Genomic DNA, 14,796 nt, shown 5'->3' with positions numbered 1-14,796 from the left:
GGGAAGGTTAGCTGTGAAATAAGCGGAGGTAATTCTGATGTTTAAGCAGTTGCTGACCAAGTAGTGACAGCATGACCAGGATGTGGTGGGGTCAGCAAATGGCAATGTTTTCCCTCCTGAAGAGCCACATATATCCTTTCGATGGTGCTCTGACATAGAGAGTACAGATCACGACTATATATAAGCCTGCTCAGCCCACAGCCATAGGTCTACAAGTCCTCAATGGCAGAGCAGGCAGAAGAGGGTGTTACAATCTCAGCGGCTATAAAGGCAGATGAAGACTGCAGCAGAATAAAATCTCTAGTTGTCTTGGCTTGCTTACCATTGGATTAAGGTCCTGTTCATATTAAGAACTGTGTGGGAGCTGATGTGCAGCACTTTCCCCATGATAAAAGGTATCATACGCAGGTATATTCCATGAAAACTACTTTCCCAGCACATTTTTCAAGCCTTTTAGCAACCAGCTAGTGATGATGAGAGCAGGATTTTGAGGTATGGAAGCTCCTGGTCATGAACTGGCATGTTACAAGAAGGTCAACTAGCACTTGGATGAGGACAGGAATATGATTCGACAGCTGTAACTGTGACTGAACAGCTCTCTTTAGAATCCACTCTACTCACCCCACAGGAAGAGGGAGCTAGAAAAGATGCGCTCTACCTTCTTTTTGACTAGATAACCATGTTCAATGGGATCGCTTTTACTGCACTCAAAATCAATGAAGGCAAACATTTGGAAATGTGCCCTAGTTGCAGCAGAGCCTGTTAATCCCATATTGGCCTCATCACCCATCTGTGGACCCACAGATAAGAAAGTCATGGAAGATGATCATCCTTGATGGTGAGGGATTGCTAAAAAAGAAGAATCATTCAAGGAAATGAAGTTGATATTCTGCATCCAAATTGTACAGGTCGGTATTTAAAAACTATAAAATAGGTGGTAGCAAAATTTAAGTGTCACTTTTTTTTTAACATACCACTGTTTTGTATTGTTTTTTTTCTATTGACAAACCTTCTAAAATTATTTTAATCATAGTGCTACAGATTCTTGAGAATAGCACTAGAGGGTGCTGTTAAAACTGTAAAGAAGAGCTCAGAAATCTCTGTCTGTAGTGAATACAGTTCAACATCTTACCCCAAAATGGGTCTGAATTTTGCAGCAAAGGTCTCTTTCTAATTGCATGGCTTATTACACTGGATACAATCTGTTATTGTTGCCTTTGGACATCTCTGAAATGGTCTTGTGACGATCATGACATCAGGACTAAACCCTACTTTTCATATTCCAGGCTGTTGTTACCTCTACCCTGTTAGATGGGTGTAAAACTTAGATGATGAATTGGAAAAACTTAAAAGCTTTGGAATGTTACCATTAGGAATGTGAATGTCTTAGCAAAATCCTCCAAATCAATTGGAAAAAATGGTGAGTTGAATGCCAGTGTTCTGGCTTAAGTAAATACCACCAGCATTGAAGCCATGTTTATATAACACCAGTTCTGTTGGATAGGGCATGTCATAAGGATACCTGACAACTGGCTCTCAAAGCAGGTTCTGTAATCCCAGCTCACCAGTGGTCGCTACTCGGGATGGGCAAAAGAAGAGATTGAAGAACACCTGGAATGCCAATCTGAAGAAATACAATATTAACATGAATACTTGGGGGACTTGAGCACTGAATTGTCCTCAGTGGTGCCATGATATACACCAAGGCACTGATCTTTCTGAGCAAGCTCACCTCACTATCCTTCCTCCCAGAACTTTGCCATGTCTACAGTCAAACGCAGATTTTGGATGGGCCCCCTCAATCATCTGTGGACTCACCAATACTGTCCAGAATTACTGGAAGTGTTCCCTCCTCGTTTCAGGAGACCACATGCTAGATTGCATGCTAACTAGAATGAACAATTCATTTAACTTAGCTTTTTTATATCAATGTATAGGTGAAATAGCCAGCTGTTATGTATGACTCAAATGCTAACATATTTAGGGGTGCTATAACTAAACTCCCATTGAAGTCACTGAATTTCTCTCTTCATGAGGGCTGCAGGATTTTAGGTCCTTAATTTGGAAATATTCTGATGATGATAAATATCTCATTATCTTTCTTTATACCGCATAATCTTTATTATCCTGTGTATTTGCATATTAATTTTGCCAAATCAAAAATCCATAATTAAGTAACAATCCTGAAATGTGTTATTTTTTATGAACTGTTTCCATATTGCTGTCTACAGTATTTATAGGAATTGCATAAACATCCTGAAGTCATTTTAACAAGAATAAAATAGAACATTAGTCAACATTTGTAACTTCTCGAAGTTTTTAATTTATCACCATGGACTTTTCAGTTTTTCTTAGACTGAAGTGAAGGTTATTAAATGACTATTGTTCAAAGTGGATGAAAGTTGGATAATACTCCTTTGGAATATAAAAAAAAAATAGTAGTAGAGTTTCAGTAGACTACATTGTGAATCTTGTCTTGTATTTCAGTAGTATTTCCAGCTTTAGGCAGGAAGAATATCTAATTTTTGTTAGCATGAAATTGTGTTTTTCAGGAAAACAGATATGGAAAACAAGTGGTTCCTAAAACTTTCCTGTTGGTCTGACTCTTTCTTTGCTTGGTCTTTACCCAAAAAGGAACTTCTTTTTAACAGTAGGACAATTTCAGGAAGCCTTCTTTTTGGGTTAGGAGATGGACATAAAACTGGTCACAATTGATTGTATTGCCAGTATCCGGGGGGCTGTGGGGGGATAAGTGGACCCTCCCTTTGACTCTAGTCCACCCAAATTTTTAAAGCCAACTGCTTGGCAGTAACAGTAGCGTTTCTATTCAGGCAGCAGTGATGGAGTCACTCATTCTAATTCTACTTGATCCCGTCTAAACTCTTCATTCCAGATGTTTTAATGACCCTCTCTCCTTTTTAATGGTCCTGATGCTGTGCTAATCCAACCAGCCTTTCTTCTGCAATGCAGTTGTGTGTTAGCTGCTCCTGGTAAAGTAGCCCCCGTTTCTCGGCCCTGAATACTGTTTTTCATTCTAGGTAAAAATATTAACTCAGGTGTGGAAACTAACTCTGATGCAGACATATGTTTCAGTGAAGCATGGAATACATTATCAGGATGTTCAAGAAGGCTAGAATTTGAGTTATAAATCTGAAAAAAGGAGATTTACACTTAATGGTTAAAGCAGTAAGGAAATAATGTATTTTATTGTTTACATAGTTTGTTGTGTTGTATACATAATATAGCAAATTACTGCACATTCCATTAAAGTTCTAATAGTTTTTCCTTAAGTCTTGCATTGAATAATATAACCCTGGACCCCTAACTTATTAGTAAAGCTTCTAATTTATTTTTAAGTGGAGAAAAATATGTTGTTTGAGGGGAAAAAAAATATATATCATGAGACATCACACCATCTACACCCAGCTTTTCAAAATCCTAGATCTGCCCATGCCAGTATCCCTGTATGCATTACATTCAGAGAGCTGAGAACAGGGAAAGAGAGTTTTTATATGTAAGCTGTTATGTGATTAGATTTCACTGAGTTGTAAAGTGCTATTAGAGTTGACAGTTATATAGCATTAATAAAGTTGTGATTCTTTGGAAATGTTTGGAGCATATGTTTAAGAAAAAGTGAACTGTATATTAAAACCCTGGTCCTGCAAGCACTCAACATTTTTGGAGTTTTCTGACTTTGAAAGCTGGAGACTTTTCTATTTTACATCACTATTTAGGATTATCATTCTGTTACTATCATCTCCTGTCTTATGACATCAGAAATACTGTTTTGAAGCATACTTTTTGAGGACTTTTGATAGAAGAGTTTAAATGGAAACGTTACAGACTGGTGCAATTCTTTATATTTTAGGGTTCAGGAACTCATGTCTGATGATCAGCGAGAAGCAGGTCGAATTCCTCGCACCATAGAATGTGAGCTGGTTCAGGATCTTGTGGACAGTTGTGTTCCAGGAGATATAATCACAATTACGGGAATTGTCAAGGTGTCAAACTCTGAAGAAGGTACAGCACATGTAGTTTAAAGTTTCATTTGCTTGGGAGTTTTTTCCCCTTAACCTCATGTATATCTTGCATGCAATGAAAAAGGATAGTTTTGTTAATTGGTCATTGATTTGGTCTCTCAAAGCACATCTATTCACTGCTTAGAAAATTACTAAGTGTACATGGGGAAATTGTTGAACAGGTAGGTGCCCTAGTAGTGAAAAGGAGAAAGGAAAAAACTAAGTTAATAAAGTAAATTGTGGGAGCAGCTGCGTATCTCTTGGCACCAATCTACACTGACTCTCATACAATCTGCAGTGCAGTAGCCCTCTGTGTTGAGGTCTGAATTCCCACAACAGGCTTCCGATATTCCAGTAAGTCATTTGGCTTGAAAAGTCTACTATACACTGCTAAAGGAAACAAGGCATTGAGATCAAGGCCTGCTTGCCAGGCTTGTGTCTAAAATGGTCTCTTTGAGATTAGCTTTTTGACAGTTTTCATCTTTCATTTCAAGCAGGTTGTTATCAGGGTTAAAATAAATGTTATGGGTACACTTATAACTGTGCAATCTCTTTAATGACTCACTTCTGTGCTTGGGTAAACCTTATGGATCCTCTCTTCTGAAGTTCTCTGGTGATCTGTAATGAAGTGTGTACAAAGAATTCTGATGACCTATCAGTTTTTGAAGGTGTTGTTATAATAGTTCAGTAATTCTTCTGTTAAGGAGGTAGATAGTGTTTCATTCTTTTTAATAGCATTTTTTCTCATCTTCCTTGCTATACAACTTTAACAAGTATTTTAGGAGTAAAATGTAGTATGCATCTATTCAGGCTAAGCTAGCAGTTTTAAAGTCTCATGTAATATCAGGGTTTTTTATCAGTGTCATTTGTGTTTCTAAATAATGAATTTAATTTAATTAAAATAATTATTTTAAAGTAAAATGTAATTAAAGTAAAATTAATCACATATTTCAGATAAGTCCCTGACTGTGTCTCACTGTAAGAAGATGAACCAGCATTTTAAAAGTAAAGGAAGCTCATCGTGTCATTTTTCTGGCTTTGTATCAGGCTTTGAAAAAATAAGTTGTACAAATACAAATAGCAGTATATTGTCCTAGAACTACATCGTCCTGCAATCTAGGAACTGTGATTGGACTTTAGCTCATATTTTTAATTAAAGTGTTTAGCAGTTTGAGCATGTGGTGTTTAATATTTCTGAACTAAATTAATTGCCTTCCTACTTTTGACTGTCTTTATCATTTAATAGGAGCCTCTAGAAATAAGAATGATAAGTGTATGTTCTTGTTGTACATTGAGGCAAATTCTGTCAGCAACAGTAAAGGACAAAAAATTAAAAAATGTGAAGATGAGACTGATCACAGAGCATTCCTGGAATTTTCACTAAAAGATCTTTATGCTGTTCGAGAGATTCAAGCCGAGGAAAATCTGTTCAAGCTGATTGTCAAGTAAGTTGTTTCTTAGTTTTAGCAGTGTAGACCTTACCATTGCAGCTTTTGTCTTTCAAGTCTGGTGTATTATTTGTTCGGCTTCTTCTTGACTGACTTAAACAGTCAGTATTGGCCTCATCTCTTAATGAAGTATTCCCTTGTAAGTTAATATAAGCATGATGCCTGGGTAGGAGGTGAGGTTAGTTAAGCAGATGTTTGCAGTTGTAACCAGTTGTTGAATTTTCACCCCAACTGTGTGTATTCTTCAGCAGGGCAGTATATGTACTTGTGCTCACACATACTTCTGTGATGTTTTTCTTCTCAGTCTCTTCTTTTTTCAGTCCCTAAAGTTTTTTGCATTATTATTTTTTTAATGTGTGAAACCATTCTACTTGCAGCTTGTGTTGTGCACTGTTCTGTTATGTTCTGTAGTCTGCCTGTGGCATCCCAGCACTACTGGAGGAACTGAGATGTGAGACTAAAGCAGTGGACATGAAGCAGATAATGCAGGGCCAGAAGGTAGTCCTGGAGGATTCCAGGACACTACAGCTAGGCTCTGTGGAATCCATGACCACTTCAAATGGCAGCAAAGTTGAGCAGGAGGTTTATGCTGATTAGAAGTAGTTATGCTGCAAAGATAAGAGAGGATAGAGCAACTGGTGTGTAACTAGTTCTTTTTTTTTATGTGTGTACAGGCTGAAGTGAGTACAGCTCATTTAATGATAAGTAGAATTGACTGTCCAAAAAGTTCAAGGAGTTTGATACTGTATTTTTATGAAGTCTTGGTTTTGATGTGATTTAATATGAAAAAATGAACTTCTGTACCTGTTTGATAATTGAGACAGAGTAAATGATTCTGTAGTGGTAATATGAGATCCGTATTAATCACATTTTAATGTCTTGGGTTTTTCAGCTCACTTTGTCCTACTATATATGGCCATGAAGTAAGTAATTTTTACAGTTCAGCTTTTCATTCTGATTTCAAACTTATTTACAACTTGGTTACAGTGAACTCCCAAGGGATGGTTTGGTTTGGTTTTGTTTTGTTTTGTTTTTTTTTAAAGCTTAGCAATGTGGAAAAAACTGATACCTTCTCCCCCATCCCGTCCCACCCCAGCTGCCAGCTAGTGTTTGGATTCACTGTTCCTTTTTCCGTGTCAGTTCACAAAGAGAAATCCCAGAAAAGAACCTAGGTAGGGAATGGTGCAAGGGTGGCAGCTCTCGTTCCTTTTCAACCTTTTCTTGCACTATACAATCTCTCCCTTCTACATGGTTCAGTTGAACACAGCTAGCTCTGGGAAGCATTTATTACCAATGGTTTCTGTTGCCTAATTCTGACTAGTGTCTGTATTTACCATTCTAGATTGTAAAGGCAGGTTTGGTGCTGGCATTGTTTGGAGGATGCCAAAAATATGTTGATGACAAAAACAGAATTCCAGTGCGAGGAGACCCACATGTTCTGGTGGTTGGCGATCCAGGATTGGGAAAGAGTCAGATGTTGCAAGTATGGGTTAATTTATCGTGATGGAGAGTGGATGCATGCTTGTTCCTTTGTCTCTAACTCCTTGCATTGAGTGTTTCTTTGCATGTGCAACCCTGTGGTCCACTGCAGAAGCAGCCAGAGTGCGGAATGCTGCCCTGGGGCTGAAGGATTACTTTGGACTTAGATGGGATCACAATCCCCACGCCATCTATCCCAGACTCTTAACTGTGCAGGAGAGAGAGCTGTTCTCTGGGGTTACTAGGACTCTGATACCTCCCCTCTTTTATGCGGCCTCAAGGGGATAAACTGTAAAGAGGAGGCAGCTGGAGACTTCAACTTGTAGCAGCAGCTACAGAAGCAGCCCAAAGCAGTGATTCAAGGACATTGAGAGGCGTCTACATTTGTCACTGGATTTTCTCTTCCCTGTTCTGCTTTGGCTAGTTTGCATTAAGTCAGAAGTGTCAAACTCGCCCCAGGCTAAATATAGATGAGGAGGAAAGCGGGGAGGGTCTTGTAGGTCGTATTCAAAGGTCTAGGGGCAGCAGGTCTGGGGCCAAAGATGGGGATTGGGTAGTGGCTGTGGCATGGGTCCAACAGTGGTGCAAGTCCAGGGGCAGTAGCGGGGTTGGACAGTAGCAGGCAAGCAACAGCAGTATCTGCACAGCCCTAGCGCACTTCCATAATTCTGATGAGTTCTGCTGTAGGCAGTAACCCAGCCCCAACTTCTGGGCTCCTACCAAACTACCAGAGGGCCTAATGAAACGGTCCATGGACCAGATGTTTGATACTGTCTCTCTTAAGTAGCTACAGTTCTGTTTCACTCCCTCGCTGCCCCTCTTATCCTCTTTACTGCCCTGTCCCCCTTGTATACCTCTCCCACTCTTAACAGTTAAGTAAGCCCACAGAAAAAAATCTTGTATGTTGTACCTCTTCCCTGTCTTTTGTCTGCTTAATAGTTTCATAGTTTCTAGGGTCGGAAGGGACCTGAGTAGATCATCTAGTCCGACCCCCTGCCATGGCAGGAAAGAGTACTGGGGTCAAATGACCCCAGCAAGGTGTTCATCTAACCTTCTCTTAAAAACCCCCAGGGTAGGAGCCTGCATCACTTCTCTTGGAAGCTGGTTCCAGATCCTAGCCGCCCTGACCGTGAAGTAGCGCCTCCTCATATCTAGCCTAAACCTACCCTATGCCAGCTTGTGACCGTTCTTCCTGGTCACTCCTGGCGGTGCTCGGGGGAACAGGGACTCCCCCAATGCTTGCTGATCCCCCCTGACTAGTTTATAACAGGCCACTAGATCCCCCCTCAGCCTTCTCTTTTGGAGGCTGAACAGGTTCAGGTCCCGTAGCCTCTTCTCATAGGGCCTGCCTTGCTGTCCCCTGATCATACGAGTGGCCCTCCTCTGAACCCTCTCCATGCTGTCCATGTCTCTCATGAAGTGTGGCACCCAGAACTGGACACAGTACTCCAGCTGCGGCCTGACCAGTGCTGCATAGAGGGGGAGGATCACCTCTTTGGACCTGCTCGAGATGCATCTGTGGATGCATGACAAGGTACGGTTGGCCTTCCTGATGCCTCCCCACACTGCCGGCCCATGTTCATCTTGGAGTCAATGATGACTCCAAGATCCTTTTCCGCCTCCGTGCTGACAAGAGGGGAGTTCCCCAGCCTGTAGGTATGGTGCCGGTTGTTCCTCCTCGGGTGCATCACTTTGCACTTGTCTGTTGAATCCCATCCTATTCTCATCCGCCCACCCTTGTAATTGTAGACCCTTGTCTAGGTCCAGTTGAAGCCTGTTGCTTCCTTCTAGCGTGCCCACGTCCCCCCACATCTTAGTGTCATCAGCAAATTTGAACAGGGTGCTTTTCACCCCCTCGTCCAAGTCACTGATGAAGATGTTGAACAGTGCGGGCCCGAGGACCGAGCCCTGCGGAACCCCACTGCCCACGTCCTTCCAGGCTGAGAAGGACCCATCCACTACCACCCTCTGGGTGTGGCCCTCCAGACAGTTGGCGACCCATTTGACTGCGTGGGTGTCGACACCACAGCCCCCCAGTTTCTTAATAAGAACGGGGTGAGAGACAGTGTCGAAAGCCTTCCGGAAGTCCAGGAAGACTATGTCCACTGCTACCCCTGCATCTAATGATCTGGTGATCTGATCGTAAAAGGCCACCAGGTTGGTCTGACAGGACCTGCCACTGATGAACCCGTGTTGGTTGCCCCTAAGCATGTAGTCCCCTGCTGGCCGCTCCTGGATGTGTGCCAGCATAATTCTCTCAAACAGCTTGCCTAGGGTTGAGGTAAGATTAACTGGCCTATAGTTTCCCAGGTCCTCCTCCTTCCGTTTTTTGAAGATGGGAACCACGTTGGCCCTCTTCCAGTCCTCCGGCACCACACCAGAGCACCACGAGTGCTCATAAAGCCGTGCCAGGGGTCCTGAAATGACCTCGGCCAGTTCCTTTAGAACTCTAGGGTGGAGATCGTCCGGACCGGCTGACTTGAATACGTCCAGTCCCTCCAAAAGCTCCCTAACTAGTTTCTTGCTAACCCTTGGCCCAGGTGTGCCTCTCCTGGGGCCCGAGGGGGGCCCAGCAGGGAGGTGGCTGTTCTGGTCCCTACTTAGGAAGACGGAGGCAAAGAAATCGTTAAACATGTTAGCTTTGTGGTCTGGTGTGACGACCAAATTTCCCAACGCGTCCTGCAGGGGCCCCACATTACCTGGGACCTTCTTTCTACCCCCTGTGTATTTAAAGAAGGACTTCTTATTGTCCTTAATCTGGGAAGCTAGTCCTAATTCCATCTCTGCCTTGGCCTTCCTGACTGTCCCCCTACATTCCCGAGCGACTGCAGTATAGGCATCCCTGGTGATGACCCCTTCTTTCCATTGGGTGTATGCCTCCCTTTTAGCAAGGAGACATTAATTGTAAGCTCTTCAAGGCCAAGGCTACTTGCAGTTCTTTATCTGCCACAAATGGACCCAATCTTGGCTCTTAAGCATTAAATTCAATAAATAAATAGAAAGTCTTCATTTTAAATTATAAGCTCTGCTTCTTTTTTCAGTTAGAGAAAATTCTAACAGAAACACACCTTTACCCTCTCATCTGTTTTTATTCAGACTTCTGTTTTTGTTAAATACCAGTACACTAAATAATTTAACAGTCCTTCTAGACTGCTTTAGATGTTAAATGAATGCCTTTTAGTCAATCTTCTGTTGTTTTCACTTTTCCCAATGACATCTAGAAGTGAACAAAAAATGGACATGTGAGTATTACACTTGCCATAACGTACCCGACTAAATTTTCTATGGCATGTTTTATATACGGCAAGTGAAGGCAAGGATAGTCTTGTGAATGGGATAAAGAATTGGGAATTGAGACCCTGGATATTATTTTAGTTTCAGGGATGGGCTTTCTGTGACCTTGTGGGAAATCTTCAAAATCACAAACAGCAATTAGGTACACAGTCCTCAGTGACTTCGTAGGGAATGCAAATCTTCTCTGTCTCAATTGCCTCATCTTCCCCATACTGAGGATAGGGGATTATAATTTACAAAATGATTACATTCTGAGAATACTTGCAAAATGAATTTTAAGATACTTTGACAGTACAATGGAATAGCGAAATCCTATACCATTAGTAAAGCTCACTTTCTTTTTGCTCAGACTGTGACAGCAAGATGATATCAGACATCTTTTGAAAGGCAGAGCTTCTAATGACATATTGCCTCAGCTGGCAATATAGGAGAAATTAGTTTGTAAAAGTGCTGGTGCGGGTATTTTTAAAAATGAATTACTGAGCTAGCTTTACGATATTGTAACATACCACTAACAGGGTGTCACATTTTATTAAGATGGAAAGCAGTGTTTTTAAGTATTGCTGCCAAGAAACGGTTGTAATTTTCTGTGTGAACAATAATGTGCACTTATGTTAACATACCTGCCAAAACTTAAGAACCCTGTTTACTATCTGGAATAAATCTCTTGTAAGCAATAGATTAATGATTATAGCAAAGAGTGGGAGGAAGGCAAGTCATTGGTGGACACATCAAAAATATATAAAAGCCATGAATCTTAAAATTTGAAGATGTGGTTGATAGAACTGAAAAAAAGAACTGTTTGTAAAGGAGAGACAATATGAAGGAATACATCAATATATCTTAATCTCTTTGCTTCACTCTTCCTTTGTCCTTCTCTCTAGAAGCATTCTCTGAACATCTTTTTCTACATGTACTTATTGTATGAAGAATATTTCCAATCCACATCTTGACTAGTACAATTACATGGTCTCCTTTTTAGCACAACTGGATGGAGTGCTTTTTGTAGTAACCTGTAAATATGCAGGCTCTTTGTTTTCTGTTTTTAAAAAGTTTTTGAATCGGTTTCTTTTTGATATTGGCACATCTATGATTCTGATTTAGAATATTTGAGCCAAGTTCAGGGCTTTATGTATAAATCTCTTGCATACAAATGTTTAAACAATTTATTCCTGTTTTACCCTAAGTGTGAATGCAGTCACAAGCAGGGATCTGGGTTTTCTGTTTCCCATGGGAAAACAGAGGAAAATGCAGATTTTCCCTATTTACCCGAGGAAAACATGGATTTCTTATCTTAACAGACAAACCCACGAGTTTTGCAGAGTTCCAGCCTGCAAGGGGGTGGAAGACAGTGCGAGGAGTGTGGTCAGACAGGGGAAGCCATGTGCATGTATATATCACCAGCAGGCTGGGGCGGCGGGGTGGGGGGGGTGGAAGTGAAGGGTGGAAGCAAGGCTGGGGGAGTCATGGGGGTGAGGAATGAGGGGCACCAGTTGGGCTGGAGGGGTTGTGTGTGTGTGCGGGGGGGCCTTTCATTTTAATCATGGATTTGAGGGGGTTATCAGAGAATATGCATTTTTTTTATCAGAAAATTTATGATTAAAAGAAAATCAAGGAAAACTAGGTCACAAGCAATGTAAGACTTGTTTTATTTTCTGTAGTAAACGCTTAGGTGCCATTCATTAAAAGAAAATAATACTTTGTAATATAATACTAATAATAATACTTTGTAGTAGTGCAGGGTTCATCCCGGTCACTATGGGAAAGCTGCTAAGAAAAAAACAAAGCTCTGAAGGAGACAGTGCCTTGTAGTCGGTGCCTTTTGTAGTGCTGAACAAATACTCTTCTGATATAATCTTTGATGCACTTCTTCTGATAGCAACATAAAAGAAAAGTTGTAATCAGTAGTCCACTGGGAAAGAGAAGCCATGTTTATCAGAAGCTGCTATGTTTTGTCTGCCTGCCTGTATAAATTGTCTCGAGTTTTAATTCTGATGCATTTTTTTTTCCCCCACTTTCTGTATTCAACTCCTGAGGAGATCTTCGTGCTTTAGGATTTAAGCCACTCTCTAACTACTGGACACCAGGAGGAGATTTAATCTGGGCAGTAGATTATCTCAGATCTGCCTACTGCAGCCAGTGTTACACCTTTCTGTGAAATAGCTGGTGTAAGCCACTGTCAGGAAACAGAATGCAGGACTAAATGGAACTTGTATCTGATCCAGTCTGGCAATCCCTGTGTTACATGGCTGCATTTCAGTGATTAACAACCCGAGATGTGTATGTGCATGCATGTATGCACTTAACATCATCTTATGTCTGAAGTGCTTTCATTAGAGCAAAGTAAAAGTTTTTAGGATAGGGAATCCATTTGACTTTTTTTTCCAGTGCTTTCTACATGTTGCAAAATCCAAGTATTTATGGCATGATGATTCAACAGGCATGGTCATAAGAAGACATGTAGGGTTAAACAAAGTTAATAATCTTTGCATTGTTGCCTTGTGGAGTAGCCAAAACATCAGACCCTGGGCTACTTTTTCTGGAATAGCTTGAGTTATTGAATCGCATTTAACAAAACTAACATTAAAAATCTGTGTTTGTTTTCTTCAGGCAGTGTGCAATATTGCTCCGCGTGGTGTATATGTTTGTGGTAATACCACCACCAGCTCTGGCCTGACTGTAACTCTGTCTAGAGATGGCACCTCTGGAGATTTTGCTTTGGAAGCTGGTGCTCTAGTACTTGGAGATCAAGGTAATATGCTAAGGGCTGTGGGTACCTTTTTTGCACAATATTTTACTTCTGATTCAAATTGGTGTGTTTTTGTCTCCCTTTAAATTTACTTTTTAAAATCTGAATGTTGTGACATTAAATCTGAGGGTTTACAATGATGCTGTCTTTAGCTTCCAATTCCAAGCTAATTCTCTTTAAACAATTTGTTTTCAAAGTTAATATTTTCAAGTATAAAACACGTCTTTAAAAGATTTCATATAGATATTTAAAATGTTGATCCTCATGCTCTGCTGGTCTCTTCCAGGGAGGCTTCCTCTGGTGAGACTTAGAAGTCATGATGTTCTCTACTGGCCTTTAGAGAATTGATTCCTCTGGAGTTTAAGTGGCATTCTCAGAAGATTAGATGTTTAAAGGAAAGCTCTTAAAATTCATATGCTAATGTTATTTAGAGATCTCAGAAAAGAGCTGGGTTTTCAGTCACTGAATGTCCCCTGACTGTAATGGGAACTACTAGGTTCTCAATGCATTTAGGCACTACAGTTTTTTAAGTTAACCTAATTTTTCTTAAACAAAATTATTGGATTCTGGAGTACAGTTTGGCAACAAACAAAAGCAAATGTATTGCTCACAAGGTTGCTATGAGCATGACTAGTTACGTCCCTCTCTGTAATACTTGCCCATTCCAGACTTGCATGTTGATCATCAGTGTACCAGAGCCAACCTGGAAAGGAAGCTAAGCTGAGGAGAATGTCAGCTTTAACACCCTTTGCAGCCATTAGAGTTTGGATTTAGCTTGTGGTGAAGTATAGTTTCAATAGTATGCACCTGGCCAGTGATCTGATTGCTATCTGATTTATCCTGTATTACATTTCCAGGTATTTGTGGAATAGATGAATTTGACAAGATGGGAAGCCAGCATCAAGCTTTGTTGGAAGCAATGGAACAGCAAAGTATCAGTCTGGCCAAGGCTGGCATTGTATGCAGTTTGCCAGCTAGGACGTCTATTATTGCTGCAGCAAACCCAGTTGGGGGGCACTATAACAAAGCCAAAACAGTATCTGAGAACTTAAAGTAAGCACTTCTCAAAATGTTAATTAGGTACCTTGCAGCTACTGGGGTTGCTGCAAGATACCTAATTCAGTCTGTTGATTCCCGCTCCCCCTCCCCCGGTTTCCTGGAGAATGAGTGTGATTTTTATTACAATATTTATTCTTGATCATTTGAGAGAGAAACTGCTTTTTTGCTGTGACTTTACTATGCTGGGTAAATTGTTATGTCTTAAATCCTCCTTGAGAAGCAGGGCAATAGGATAAAGATGCTGTAGATTTTCATTTTGTCTGTTGTTTTTGTCTTGTAGAATGGGGAGTGCCTTATTGTCCAGATTTGACTTGGTATTTATCTTGCTGGACACCCCAAATGAAGATCATGACCATTTGCTTTCTGAACATGTAATGGCAATGCGAGCTGGAAAACAAGGAGTATGTAGCAATGCTGTAATGACTCGCACCAACATTCAGGATCCTAATACCTCTGTCCTTGAAGCAGTTTCAGAGAAACCACTACTAGAAAAGTTAAAGGTGGGTGTTCTCTTCACATTTTGTTTCTTAGCTCCCCATCCTCTATCTCCCACTGGAACTATGTAGGCAGCTTGGGGGTGCTGAATCTCTCAGCAGCCATCTTCTATATTCCAAATAGAGAACCAACTGTAGCCTAGCGCATTTTGGAAGGTTTAGCAAAAGGACCCAATTCATAAAGTTCCTGTTGTTTGTTGCCGTAATAACTCCAGCAGGTTAGGTGGTGGCAAGTTATATCAAGGAGGTTGTCA

At 40.9% G+C, this 14,796-nt stretch overlaps 1 protein-coding gene across 1 annotated transcript in view; it reads left to right on the top strand.

Moving 5' to 3' along the window:
* MCM8 (minichromosome maintenance 8 homologous recombination repair factor) overlaps positions 1-14,796 on the top strand; it is a 34,775-nt gene that overhangs the window by 11,770 nt on the left and 8,209 nt on the right. The window contains exons 9-15 of the mRNA XM_090051715.1: positions 3,869-4,020; positions 5,266-5,464; positions 6,360-6,390; positions 6,810-6,950; positions 12,851-12,992; positions 13,847-14,042; positions 14,329-14,548. Coding sequence (XP_089907841.1) covers positions 3,869-4,020; positions 5,266-5,464; positions 6,360-6,390; positions 6,810-6,950; positions 12,851-12,992; positions 13,847-14,042; positions 14,329-14,548 — 1,081 coding nt within the window. The remainder of the gene's footprint in view (positions 1-3,868; positions 4,021-5,265; positions 5,465-6,359; positions 6,391-6,809; positions 6,951-12,850; positions 12,993-13,846; positions 14,043-14,328; positions 14,549-14,796) is intronic.

This window comes from Crocodylus siamensis, chromosome 1, assembly GCF_052110815.1.
Source record: "Crocodylus siamensis isolate JL-2025a chromosome 1, ASM5211081v1, whole genome shotgun sequence".
Lineage (NCBI taxonomy): Eukaryota > Metazoa > Chordata > Crocodylia > Crocodylidae > Crocodylus > Crocodylus siamensis.
This window is presented reverse-complemented; position numbering and strand designations above follow the sequence as displayed.